Here is a 14,253-nt window from a genome sequence, read left to right on the forward strand (position 1 = left end):
CCATGAGAAGGGATGGGAAGAGACTCTAGGCTCGGCTTGGTCAGGATCAGCAAATCGGTCTTCAGCTGCAGGACTACTTCATCCAATGCACACAGTGGTTGTAGAGCACCAAGTTTAGAGATTGCTGAGGCCACTTTGGGCCCAAGGAAAATGGTTTGGGACAAAGAACCATTTGTCATGGGCAGAGAAACAAGGAACAGGGACTCAAGTGCCAGGATTTGGATGAGAGGACCCCCAAAACGCCTCCCAACTTAAAGATGCGGCTTCTGATCTCACAGAAAAGTTTCTATGCTCAAAAAGGCATCAAGGTAGAGCTTCTGGTCCCATGTTTGGAAGTGCAAACACAAACCAAGAATCCTGGAGGGCATTTGGGATAATCATGATCTTTCTTTGTATCATAATGGTTTCAACTGTCTGCTGGAATCTGCTACAAACTCCACGTCAGCCAGATGTCTGGCACAGTCTGCAAAAGAGGAACTGTTCTCTTGGAGTTGAGAAGTGCGAACGAGGAGACTATATAGGATTGGGGCATTCTATTCCTAGCAGTTTGTCACTGACTCACCAGGTGACCCTGGGCCAAAGTAGAGAGCTGTCAGGGCTGACTCTCTCTTCCCAGAAGGCAAATGGGACAGGTGAGGTCACTAGTTATTTCTGTTCCCAATAGGTACCTAAAGAGGGGACACTGCTACTCACCCTAGATACAAGATCCCCAATAAGTGCCTAAAGAGGGGACACTGTCTATTCAGCCTGATACATGGTCATAATTCTCTATTTGGTCACCAGGTGGATTTTAAAGCACCAGTGATAGGGCTCTTAGTGTCGCCTTTGGTGAACTTCCCAGCCACATTTTAAAAACTAACATGTTATAAAACATTTCATACTAACTCTTTTCAAACGTAAAAGCACAGCAATAGCATTTCTTTCATCATTATGTCTCAAGCTTTTTGGGTGACATGCAAAAATAAACAAAAATACTGTCAATGAACCACAAACAGAGAATTCTGGCTACCTGGACTATTTATTGGGTTAAAACAGAAAACCCTGTTCGCTTCTACTCCTCATTGACTGGCTTTATAAAATCACTTATTCTTGTAGGTTAACTAGACATTAGTGATTCACCATACAGGGCTTTGTGTGGGGGTGTGAGAGCAGCCCATCAATTTAAATAGCAATGTCCAGGATTTCAAGAACAGGTATAAGAAAGGATGGGATTCCAGAGACCGATTTGAGCTTTTCATTTCATATCTCGAAAGCAGAGGACCACTTTTTAAAAATTGAATTAGCTGAACAATCAAAAGTCATTATGAAATTTGGTGCTCAACAACATAATTTGATCAAGATGCAGCCCTGTGCATTAAGTGAATTAGCATGGATGTTCTATGAGACAGAATAACTTAATACACTGTGGATATGAATGCTAAAGAAAAATTAGGCTCCATATCCACTAACCGTCTATTCAATACGCTTTCCTGTGGCACGTGTTCATTCTCTGTGCTCTATGCCACTAAGTGCCACACAGGATAGAGATGGAAACGACAGTCTATGCCTTCATGACACACTATCTGACGTGACAAAGACCCTAAAACAACATGAAGTAACCACTTTACCCTTCTTTTAAAAAAAAATCCCAGTTTCAAATTATGAAAAGATCTGATTTGGACCTGACCCCCAATGTCAAACCCCCACTTGCTTCCATTAACCAGGGGCCGCCTTCCACTCACCTCTTCCAGGAGCCTTTGCTTGAGCTCCCGCTCCGTCTCCAGCTTCTGCTGCAAGCTGCGGGCGTTCATCTCGAGCATCGCGTGCTTCTTCTCCAGGTCGTTGAGCTGCACGTTTGGAGAAAGTGGTCAGGGCATCTCGTTAAGATATGTTAGTTGCTAACGACATGTGCAAATATCCACAAACTTCCCATGCAAAGAATAATCATGTTCTAGAGGTCAGAAAACAAACACTCGTGTGTTTAAAAAAGTGCAGTACCATGAAAGTTCATGTCATCCAAACACCTTCCACCTGTGATGACATGAGCACAGCAGTTATTCCTAAAGGATGGCCACCCATGTAGCTGTGGCAAGGTTGGAGAGGACACCTGCTCATGTACGTATCTCAGCTGAATTGAATTCACCACATGCACAGTGCTGACCGTGTGCACAGCACTGCATAGGGGCTTTGAGCATGAATGGATGGCCAAGCTGTGCCAGGCAACCGGCACTGGCTCAAAAGGCAGAGAGAGGGGAGCTCACACGCAGACACATACACCAATCACACGCAGACACATACACCAATCATGTGTGATAAGAGTCAGAAGAAACCCAACAGATGGCATCGCACTGCCCATGGCCTTCAGGGACGAGTAGGACCTGGCCACACAAGACGTCAGGACCAGTCAAACAGAAAAGACTCTTCCTTGTGTTCAACATAAAAGAGGTTACTTCTAGGGGTGTCAAACGGATCACTGAAGACAAAGGGGTGCATAAGCAAATGTGGCGAAGAAAGCTGATGGTGCCCGGCTATCAAAAAGTATAGCATCTGGGGTCTTAAAGGCTTGAAGGTAATCAAGCGGCCATCAAGCTCAGAAGCAACAAAGCCCACAGAAGCACACCAGCCTATGCAACCACGAGGTGTAGAAGGGATCAGGTGTAAGGCATCATCAGAACAAAAAATCTTACCATAGTGAATGATGGGGGGAGTGCAGAATGGAGATCCAAAGCCCATTAGTAGGCCACTGGAGATCCCCTTGCAGAGGGGTCTCGGGGAGGAGATGAGCCAGTCAGGGTGCGATGTAACAATGATGAGAAATACAACTTTCCTCTAGTTCCTAAATGTTTCCTCCCGATCCCAATACCATGACTCAAATTCGATCTTGCAAGTCTGGCTAGACCAGAAGAGGTACACTGGTACAGATAGGAACTGAAAATACAGGGAATCCAGGACGGATGAGCCCTATAGGACCAGTGGTGTGAGTGGCAAAACAGGGAGGGTAAAGGGAGAATGGGTAGGAAAGAGGGAACCGATTACATGGAACTGTCTGTGACCTCCTCCTGGGGGGACAGACAACCGAAAAGTGGATGAAGGGAGATGTCGGACAGGGCAAGAAATGACAAAATACCCATTTATAAACTATCAAGGGCTCATGCGGGAGGGGGGAGCGGGGAGGGAGGGGAAAAATGAGGACCTAATGTCGGGGGTTTAAATGGAGAGAAAATGTTTTGAGAAACGATGTACAAATGTGCTTTACACAATTGATGTGTGTATGGATTGGGATAACAGTTGTATGAGCCCCTAATAAAATGTTAAAAAAAAAAAAAGAGGTTACTTCTAAATGAGAAAAAAGATGTCTTTCCTTAGGGTTAAAAAAACAAACAAAACAAAAATCATGCTAAGCTAGTCTCAGGGAAATGTATCCTTGAATCCAATAACGCTACCTACAGTTAATGGATATAAAATAATTATGGATATTCAAGAAGATAAGTCAATTAGTTTATTTATAATGGCAAAAATTCGAAGGCAGCTTACATTTCCAAGAGAAGGGCAATGATTAGATACAGCTGAACATAGTAAATAACATTCAGTTGCTTTTTATTAAGTCTCATGTTCAAAGGATAGGATATCCAGTAAGTCAGAAAAAGCTTCTAGATATATGATGTCTATAAAAGTAAATACAAAAATGTGTTTTCTAAAAGGAACCCAATTTTTCTTTTAAATGCGCTAAAGTCAGAAGTATTGCTACTAGGGTTCCAGCTCATATATGCACGGGATTATTCCAAGTGATACGCACCAAAAATCAACCCCTAGCAAGATAGGCGATGAATGAGAACACAACCATGACAACAAAAAAGAAAACAAATGACCCATAGAAGAATACATTAATTAAAAGGAAAAATAATTTTAAAAGAGAGAAAAACCTGTGAATAGATCAAGGTCTGTTTTTTGATCTCTAGGCGTGTCCTTCAGTCAGGTCCGATGGGGTGCCACGCTCTGGCCCAAGTCTGTCCTTTGTACTCCCTCGGGGGCTCCCTGCTCTGCTCTCACGGTTGCTCTGCCGCACGCCTTTAGTGGTTTGCCTCGGTGTCAAGGGGTCAGTCCGGGCCAGTCCCCACACTGAGTCTCCAGTGTTTCTTGTCCCCCTTAGGGCCCTGGGCCAGCGAGGGACGGCGTGTCTCATAGTGGAATCAGCCATATGGTCCACTCTGTGCATTGGCTGTTCAGAGCAGGAATATCATCCTCCAGGCCTAGTGGGCCAGGATGTGCTCCACTCTCTCTTCCTCCCCCTTCATTTGCTCCCATGTGCTCTGATCAGACATGCCCCTCTCCCCTAGCTGCAGCTTCAGTGCCGTCCTCTAAGGGGTTATTCCAAATGAAACATGCCTGCACATGTCTGTGTGATCGCAGATGGCCGCGGACTGTTCTCTCAAGAGCACTCGTCTCAGTCTTGTCAGGGCCACCTGCCAAATAACAGGTCGCATCGAAACAGGGGCTCCGGGGAGGTCTGCTCAGTTCAGGCACTCCAGGGTACAGAGGTCGGCTCGGAAGGTAAGGGTGACTGTTTTGGATTCTACCGGGGTCCATCGTGATAAATTTTTCCAAGGACACAAGACCCCCATGAGGATTTAGCATGAACGAGTTTTCAGAAACTTGAAAACTGCACTGGTAAGAAGGCCACGCAAGTTGTGCTGAGGGATTTTCTTGCACCGTGACAATCCATCTGCTAGTGCTTCCAGGGAAGCTTCAGAGTCTATGAGAACTGCATTGGAAAACCTTCCCTCAACCTGCCCCAACCCAGGTCTTACCCCTTCAGACTTGCTTTTGTTCCCTAAATGCAAAGGACACAATTTGAGTCCCTTGAGAACGTCCAAACTGCCGTTTTGACGTGGTATAAATTGAAGAGTGCAGGATTATTCGGTGAAGGGTTGCGAGACGGAAACATTATCGCCTTCAGAAATGTATAGACCTAGACGGAGGACATGCTGAGAAACAAGTCTCACATTTTGACCTTCTACATTTAATCGGGGCATCTATGACTTTGTAGCATTACTTTTTGACTTACTGTACTCTCATAATTGTGTGGGAATATACACAATATACTGCAGAGAAGACTGCTAACACAATCACCAACATCACACTAGTGATGGATCACCAATTTGTCCTCCTTTCTCTCAGTGGTTTGTCTCTTCTATGATGACCCCAGATAGATACTTTTATAATAAAAAAATGAGTTGTAGAAAACACAAAATTCAGATTGCTGGTGTGTGTGTGTGTGTGTGTGTGTGTGTGTGTGTGTGTGTGTGTGTGTGTGTGTAGAAAACAAAGATCTCTGGTCTTCCCTTTTGTTATCTGTAATACTGAACAACAACAACAAAAACCTTAAGTCAATGCTGACTCATGGTGACCCCCTGTGGGTTTCCAAGACTGTTGGCTGTTTACAGGAATAGAAATCCCCGTCTGTCTCCTACAGAACTGTGGTGGTTTTGAACTGCTGGCCAATGCATCCTGTCATCATGAAAGGCCTGGACTAAATGCTCTTTCAAAACTATTAGTTATAATCTCCAAAACGCTTTAGGGTGTTGCTTTGCACACAGAAAGAACATGGTGTGGTCATGGACTTCTGGTGCGAGGACTGAGAAGTGGCTGCAGAGTTCAGGACCTGAACACAGAGCAGCTGAGCCAAGGGGGATGCCAATGGTGCGACCTTGGTGGAGTGAGCCAGTGGAGGGCATGAAGAACGTCCATTGTGAATGATGCCTGGACGTCTAGCATCGCCTTCGGAACCAAGGGGACGAGAACACACCCCTATAAGGAGAGCGTTGGGCACGGACCTTGTCGGAGAGGCTCTCTGCTTTCAGTTTCTGCTCCTTTAGTGCCTGCTGCAGCGCCAGGATCTCAGCCTTGTGTTCCTTCACTGCCAGCTCCACCACCTGGCGAGACTCGGTGATCCGCTGGTCGGCCCTCGCCCTGCCAGGAAGACAGGGACCTGCTTCAGAGCCCATCCCGCCCCCACAGGTCTCTGACCCTGATGAGCAGGCAGGCTGTGGACCGATGCCCAGCTCTGATTCCCAGACAGCTCACAGGGCACAGCATGACCCACTTTGGACCTTGGGTAACAGGACTCTGGAAGGGAGAGTTCCTGTCAATATTCATGTGAAATGGCTGAAGGGAAAATGCATCCCAAACCTAATGAGCTAAATAGGATGTGCTGAGACTGCCCCCCCCAACCCTCTTCTGGGGAGAAACTGAAGGTGTTCCCAGGCCTACGGAGGGTCCTTGGGGCACAAAGCACAATGAGAGACCCCAGTTGAAAAGATATTTCATGCAAGAAGTGTTCTAGGTGCTGAGGAAAGGCAAGCATGACTCAGAATGTGTCCGCACACATTCAGCTGTCATCAGTCACCTTGATTCACCCAGGCCTTTCGTCCTAGTCCATCTTAGCCTGGAAGCTCTGCTGAAGCTGAATCGGCCTCATAGCAGAACGTGAGCCTCCACAGAGAGATGGTGGTGGCTGCACATGAGGGACACTGCTGGGGAACTGCAGCCAGGACTTCCAACAGAGAGTGGGACGTCGACCACTGAACCACAGCTGCCCCGAGGCACGAATAAGTCGAGAGAAAAGATGGACAAAACGGACCCTGGAAAAGAAGCCACACCCGCTCCCCTTTGGGGGATGAGGCTCACCCACTTCCACAACTTTGCTTAGACACAAGAACTGCCAAGAGTTTGTAGACAGATGGAATGGAAGATAATGGCATTTCCCACAAACTTTGTGATGTACCTTTCTTTGTACAACCTCCTCCCTGGGAATACTCTCCTTCTCTATTCTATAAAAGTCCTCCAGAAAGCCATGGCCAGCTCCTCCTCCCAGAAGCTGCCTCTCCTTGCGCTGCACCTCCCAGCCTAAATATATTCCTCTTTCTCGGTGACAAATACTCGAACACAAGGCTGTCTCCTCTAGGAGACATTAAGCCTCTTGAGGACAAGGACCATGGATTCCCTCTCACTCACTCAGTGCCTGCTTGAGGCCCAGATATAAAAGGAAAAAGAAAGCCAAGGTCTTCCACAATCACCTTTCCAAGGAGACATATAAATAATTACCCCTCCCATGTGTATTTCTCTTTTTTTCCCCCACGCGTTATTTCTTGATGGGGAAGACAGATTTCTACCCCCAAAACTGCCTCCAACAGATCCTAGAAACAGCTGGGAGAGGAGCTGGACTGGTGGATGGCGAGGGAGGGGCCAGCAGGAGAGCAGAGAGAATGCATGGTGAGGACGGAGACCAGCAATGAACAGAGAGGGGCAGCGAGAGCAATGTTTCCTTCAGCAGCCCAGAGCAAAGGCAAACACCGATGCCCCAGAGGACTAGATTGCTACCAGTTTCCCTTGAGGTTTAAGGATCCTCCTGGGCTGCCTCTAATCTTTTCTTTTCTGGGCTTACATTGATTATTCATCCAGCACATTTATCTGAGCCTGCTGTGGCCAGGAAAACGTGGGAGATAACCAAGTGAGCCTGACAGAATCCAACTGGGTCATGAATTTTTCCATGCCGTTTGTCCTGCGAAAGGAGGTCAGAGTATCCGGGGAGTTAAGTTTTAGGGGCAGGTGCTCTGAGTGAGAATATGAGGGGTGAGTACAATTCAGCTGTGCAGACAGGGGGTCACGGGGATCACGCAAGCCCACGTGGTGCCTCTGTGCAAATGGGGAGAAGGCACCCCACCCCTTCTTCAAGACAGATTGCTATCTTCTGAAACCTGCCCCAATGCTACTGATTTTCTTAGAACAAAACACTTTTCTGCCATGAGCTATAAAGCCATTTGTCACATCATTGGATAATAAATCTTCAAGTCTGTTGTACAGTCAGACGTGCCTTAGAAGTGAAGATGGCGAGATTCTGTCTTGTTGACTGGGACCAGTCCTGGAGAAGGACATTGTGCTTAGTCCAGCAGAGGGCCAGCGAAAAGGAGGGAGACCTTTAATGAGACGGACGGACACCGTGGCTGCAACAACGGACTCAAGCGTAGCAATGACTGCGAGGTGGGTGGGGGGTCGGGCAATGTTTCATGCTGGGGCACATGGGGACACGAAGAGTAAGAACTGACTCGACAGCACTCCAGGGGCTGTGCAGTACCCAGCCCGGGAGCAGTGAACCCCGGGCTAGAGGAGCTGTGGGAATAACAGAGGACAAGCAGAGCGGAGGCTGCCTGGAGGAATTCTCACTGCCTGCACTCCTCATACAGAGCACTGCGTCTCAACCGGAGGTGGCTCTGCTCTCCCTAAGAGCCACTGGCCTACACCTGGAGACATTTGCAGTCATCACCACTGGGAGGACAGGTGCTACTCGCATCTAATGGGGGGTGCCCAGGATACTGCTCAGCAGTCCACGGTGTCAGGACAGCCACCACCGCAAATAATTCACCAGGCAAACAGGTCAAGAGTACACAGGGTGAACAAATTTTGCTGCAGAGGGAAGACTAGCCTCAGTCTTGATCAGAATTACATGGGGATGACCTTGCTACATGGTCACAGGTTTAAGAAACCAGGTGACAATATTTCTGAAAAAGAGAATACTTGAGATATTCACTCTGTTCAGACTCCCAGGCCTCACCAAAGGGTACCACTGCTTTAGAATCCAACAGGCCCCACCCGTATTCCCAATCCAACCAGCTTGCCCAGGATTTCCCAAATTTCTTCCCTGAATGTCTTACATCCAGGAAACCTCCTGGTCACATGCAAGCTGGGAGGTCACCCTGTCCACAAGTAGACCTGTCACAGTTACCTGATACTGGGTCCCTAGAGACTGAGTCCCACCTGCTCTGCTTCTCAGTGTCCAGCATCCTCTGTAACTCTCGCACGCGACACTCAAACTGAGACTTCTCATCCCCGAGGACGCTCCGCCAGGCCTCCCACTGCCGCTCCTTCTCCAGCAGCTCGTCGTTCAGGACCTCCAGGTCCATGACCTGCTCTTCCAGCATCGTGCATGTGGTCTTCAAAGCCTCCATCGTCTGCAAATCAGTACCCCTGAGTCGTGCCTTGTACCAAACGAGGATTTCCCAGTGTTACCTTTGTCGGATCAGTTTTAGAAAAGCATGCATCTATGACAGTCCAAGTAGTTTCTCTCTGTCTTCTACAGCCCTAGGGGGACTGGGGAAGAGTGGACGGAGGCCCACATCTGGGCAGAACCCAAGGGTAGAGATGGGAAACCAAATTGACATGCAAAGTGGTACCTACTGGTCCCCTGAAATGTTCTAATTTCAATTCATCCAACTTAAAATTATTCCCACAAATTTGAGACCCCAGAGTCTTTAAAACATGACTGTCCAAAGAGCCAGTGTTCCCTGGAACCCTCTGGAGAGGTACAGCAGCCACCACAACCACCAGTTGCTTCTGGCAAGCCAACCCCAACTCATCTGGACTGTGGGCCTGTGTTCTACAGGGCTGTCAATGGTTGCCTTCTTGGAAGTAAGGCCACCAGGCTTGTCTTCTGGGGTGCCTCTGAGCAGACTCGAATCACAATTAGCAGCCGAGTGCAGTGACTATTTGACCCAGCCAGGACCGGGCACCTTCTACAATCTGAAGAGGCTCAAAGTCCTCCAGGGGGCGCTGGACCTAGCTCGGCATCCTGGTTCCAGACAGCTCCCTCTCTCCTTACTTGCTTCTGGCTAGTGAGCTGCATCTCCCGCTCGGTGATTTCCCGGCGGAGATGGTCCACTTCGCTCCGCAGCTGCACTATCTCATCGCTGGCACCAGAAGCTTCGTCCAGTTGTTTGGACAAGTAGAAGTTTTGGTTGTTGAGTTCAGCGTTGTCTTCCGTCAGTTGATTCAGCTGCTCTTCCAGGTCGGTGATGACCTGATAGAGGGAGAGAACTTGCTAACACATCACACGGGCCAACCAGCCAAACCCACTGCCCTCGAGTCGCCGCCACTCACAGCAACCCTGGGAGACAGAGTAGAATCGCTGCTTGGAGTTGGTGAGGCGAGAGAGCTTGACGGGACCGGACAGCGGGTTGGGCTGGAACCACTGACTCTTCAGTTAGCAGCCCAACACTTCCAACACTTAACCCACTGCACCACCACGGCTCCTTCCCACCAAGCAAACTACTTGTAAGTAAGAAACTGCTGCAAGAACCACAGGTTTTTGGAGGCACCAGCCACACATGTACAGCTCGAGGGTTTGCAGGCCCATCTCAAAAAGTCAACACCAAGTCATCTCTTGATTACTTAGCACATGTACGTGTACACACACACACACACACACACACACACACACACACTCCTCTATGGGGGGTGGGGGGTAGAACGGGGCTGGGGAATGTCTCAGTTTCTCTCTAACTCTACATTCATCTGGGAAATTGAGCAACTGCAAATCGACCAAAGGTGATTGATGCCCCAGAGGGTCAACATGGAAGGCAATCGAGGTGACACCCGATGACATCGTGCAGAAAATGCAAACTGAGGAAAGAGGAATGAGAGAGAGAGATACTGGTGTCACGTCAGTGAACTGAGCTCCAGCTGCCCATGGCAACCATCTCAGGCACGGAGAGTCAGAATCAACCCGGGAGCCAACAGGGCGGAGTAGAAGAGGCCCCGTGGGTTCCTGAGCCAGAAACCATGGCTGCGGGAGCAGAGGGCTTCAGCTTTCGTGGGGCTCCACGTGCTGAGACGCCACAGCAGTAGGAAGTAAGGTCAAGGGCTTCCCAAGGCAGGCTGGCAGCGAAGGATACTAAGAGCTATTCTAGGAAAACCAGGGGTGATAAATTTAATTTCATGCAACAAAGGCAAAGATACTTTATGGAAGCGCAGAACCATCCTGAGAAGCCAGTATCGAGCTAGAGCCCCACACTAATGGCTTGTACTGTACACTCAGTGAACAGAAGATGGGAAGGCACAAGCAGGAAACTCATTTCATTGAGAGATTTAATCTGCTTTTGGGAAATTATTCCCTGTTCAGTGTTAGAATGACTTCAATTTCAGCACATCCAGTGTTCCTATTCTCTTGGCCAAGGTTCACTATCAACTCTTGCGGGGAGCTTATAATACATAATGCTTCTAGAAGCTTAAGGGCAATTTTCTAATAATAGTTAGAATGAGGCACACAGGCAGTAAATTAAATTTTATGTAACCAAAAAAAAAAAAACAACCCAGAGGCAAATTAAAAGGCAATGCTTTCAAGCCTCTGATTATTAATTGTTTCCAATTTTCAAAGCCAGAGCCAACTTAGCATATAAAATGTTGTCACTGTTTCCACATCAAATCCTGCAGTTCACTTCTTTGGATAATCTAATGAAGGAAGAAAATAATGCTCCCCAGGCCCCCAGATTTCAAGAACATCCAGGAAGTACATTTGGTTCAAAGTGATGCAGAAAACTAGATTTCCGTTCTTTTTGTTAACTGAGCTGATCATCTCTCCACGGACTCGGTCAGTTAGTCTTTTATTTGTGTAGTGTTAAAAGCCAAGTTCATTGCTAGTGTACGAGGCCAACCAGAGGGTGCACAGAGGTTATCTGGCCAGGCTCCTTGCTATGAGTCCTTCATTAGGGGGGAAAAATTACAAGTCTGCCACTCCCGAAAAATTCCAAACTCATTGCCATCAAGTTGATTCTGACTCACAGGGACCAGTTTCTGAGGTTATACATCTTTATGAGAGGAGAGAGCCTCAACTTTCCCCAGTGGAGTGCCTGGTGAGTTTGAATTGCCAACCTTGCATTGGCAGCCGAAGGCCTAACAAGCCATGCTATCATCTCCAAAAATCAGAAACCATCACTGGTCACCTTTTTTTTTGGTCCTAGCTCTGCTCCTTACAATAGTTTCCTGTGCTAAAACTGTGAAGACCTCCATTTAACTATTTTCTCTCTCTACTTCTTTCCCAAAGAGAAATAAGACTGAGACAAGAAGCCTAAGACAGAGCCTTGTCTCGCCTGGGCCAAAGCACTGCCCCAAGGGCCCCACGTAAGTCCCTTTGAGCCTTGCCGGGCTGGTGTCTCCAGCTGTGACACAGAGATAGTCTCACTTACTACCCCATCAGTTGTAGTTAGAAGCTTTTAGGACTTTCTTTCATACTCTTATGCTATTTTAGTATGTTATGCAAAATAGAATAAAAGCAGGTGATCAAGATAATAACCTTTATTTTAAAATCTACTATGTGACCACTCAACAGAGACCGAGTAGCAATTGTAAAATTATGCTCGACCTATTTGAATTATGGAATGTTATGACATCTGTAAGAGCGCCCAATAAAATTATGAATAAAAAAAGAAGCACAAGAAGCAGCAGAGACCCACCCAAACACTTTTTGCATTGTAATAATGTATAACTTGAAGGCAGGTTTAAGTTTGAGGCACCCATTTCCCTTCTCTGATTCAGCGGGGAGAGGAGGAAGCCATTTCTTATGAGCCCATTTCTGCCACCATTTCTTTTTCCAAAGTGAGAGTGCGAAGGGCTAAAGAGGACTCAGAATATGTCACTGGGGGCTCGCATCAGCTTTTCAAGGGCCTCAGGTCTCTGGTGTCCAGCTGCACTTTCTGATGACCTGTTGTGTCTTGACAAAAGGACCGTGTGTTTGTTTTAGGCATTCTGCAGGCTAAAGCCATGATAGGTGGCATTTGTGATCCCGTTTTGTGAGTTCCTGGAGTTCTGTTATTAAGTGTTAGACACACCCACCCACACACACATTACTGAGTTTGCAGATAGTAAACATGACTTGAGACACAGGCATGTGGCTGGAAGGAGAAAAGGGAGGGAGGGAGGGAGCCTGCCGGCAGACAAACAGGGACATCTTCACAACCAGCCTTTGAAATAGGTATTACTTGGTTCCTGTTTTATAGATGGGGAAACTGGAGCAATACAGAAACTAAGCAATTTGCCCAAGGCCACACTGGTAGTAAATAACCAAGCCAGGATTTGAACCCAGGGCCTCTGGCTCCTGAAGCTACATTCTTAGCCACTACAACTCCTCTGATATGGGGAAAGGTGTTAATTATGTGCTCGTTGAAACTCCAGAGGATGGAGAGTGCTCTCTCTACCATGTGGGTATTGCTTCTTGATTCTGAACCAAGTAATATGTACGCTGAGTTCTCAGGTCTACATTGTGGCTGCAGCTCTCTTCTCACCACAGCGTGGACAACCACTGCTCTGTTTGTTAGGGAGGTGTCTGCTTTCTCTCAGCCCCAGAAACGGTGGGCAAAACAGAGCCACTGGAAATACTGAATCTGTCTCCATGGTACAGAAGATGAGGGCAATGACGTCGTAACACAGTGGGCAAGCAGCAATTTCTGAGAGGCTGTTTTTCAGGGAAAGAGATCCTGGTGTGGTCTTAAGAAAGAATAGGGATATAAAATGAATCTCCTTTCAGTGTAAAAAAAAAACAAAAAAAAAAAACCCACACCATTTCTCTGGCGGGTTATCTGCTGCATTCTCCAGGCTGTCGTGCAAACCCCACTGTCCTGGAGAGTGGGTTCAGCCTCTCATACCAAACGGGCGGCCAGCACCGAGGGCATACCCGGGTCAACACGCAGTGGCATGTTGGCCACACGGAGACCAGTGAGATAATGAGCATCAGGTTAGAGAGACACATGACTGGCGTCCTATTTTAATGCCTGGCTCTTTTGAAGGCGGCTATTTGCATATTATTTATTTTTAATCTTATAGCTGACAGATTGATTCATAATTAAAACTGTGTCATATGTTTGCCCACCAACTCTTCTCCAAAACAGACTTAGGTAGGGTTTGAGGTGACAGATTGGATCTGATCCTTTTTTAAGATCTCTTCAAAATATAGAGACGGTCTGAGCTTGAAGTTCTTCCTTTGTGTGAGCGCTCTGCTCTGAGGGGCTCTTGTCAGTCGAGTTAGCATGGGGGCGTCTCCAGGTGGGGGCGCCCCCAGGCGTGAGCTGACGTTGCCTGGCAGAGAGACAGTTGGCGAAGAAAGTGGAGCCCTTCCCTCTCGTCCACGGTGGCTTTAAGGCAGCTTTGTGGCTAGAAAGGCGACAACTGACCAGCTCTGCCTGCTGACGCCTAAAGCGGTGTTTCTCCATCTTTTTAAAGTGGCAGAACAGTTTCTTAGACCACAAAATAAGTCTGTACAGGGCACCTGCGAAAGCAGGACAGGTGGGAGTCGAGGACAACGCAAATATTTCCCACAAGCAGACGGCAGGCAGGCAGCTGGGAAGAGACGACTGTGGCATTCCGGTTCATGGGGTTGCCGCCGCCATGGGAGCCGGGCTGGCAGGCACTCTGCATGCTGTGTCCTTTGCGTCTTGTGGGGGCCGCAGA

At 47.7% G+C, this 14,253-nt stretch overlaps 1 protein-coding gene across 3 annotated transcripts in view; it reads right to left on the reverse strand.

Moving 5' to 3' along the window:
• Window positions 1–14,253, reverse strand: part of CIT (citron rho-interacting serine/threonine kinase) — a 308,696-nt gene that overhangs the window by 32,016 nt on the left and 262,427 nt on the right. For all 3 annotated transcript variants that reach the window (XM_045296872.1, XM_004709562.2, XM_045296871.1), the window contains exons 26-29: window positions 9,635–9,832; window positions 8,794–8,987; window positions 5,814–5,949; window positions 1,722–1,826 (exon numbers count right to left, since the gene is read on the reverse strand). In XM_045296872.1, the coding sequence (XP_045152807.1) occupies window positions 1,722–1,826; window positions 5,814–5,949; window positions 8,794–8,987; window positions 9,635–9,832 (633 nt within the window). The remainder of the gene's footprint in view (window positions 1–1,721; window positions 1,827–5,813; window positions 5,950–8,793; window positions 8,988–9,634; window positions 9,833–14,253) is intronic.

This window comes from Echinops telfairi, unplaced genomic scaffold (genome assembly GCF_000313985.2).
Source record: "Echinops telfairi isolate 266 unplaced genomic scaffold, ASM31398v2 ScPeMD7_7412;HRSCAF=8450, whole genome shotgun sequence".
Taxonomy (NCBI): Eukaryota; Metazoa; Chordata; class Mammalia; order Afrosoricida; family Tenrecidae; genus Echinops; species Echinops telfairi.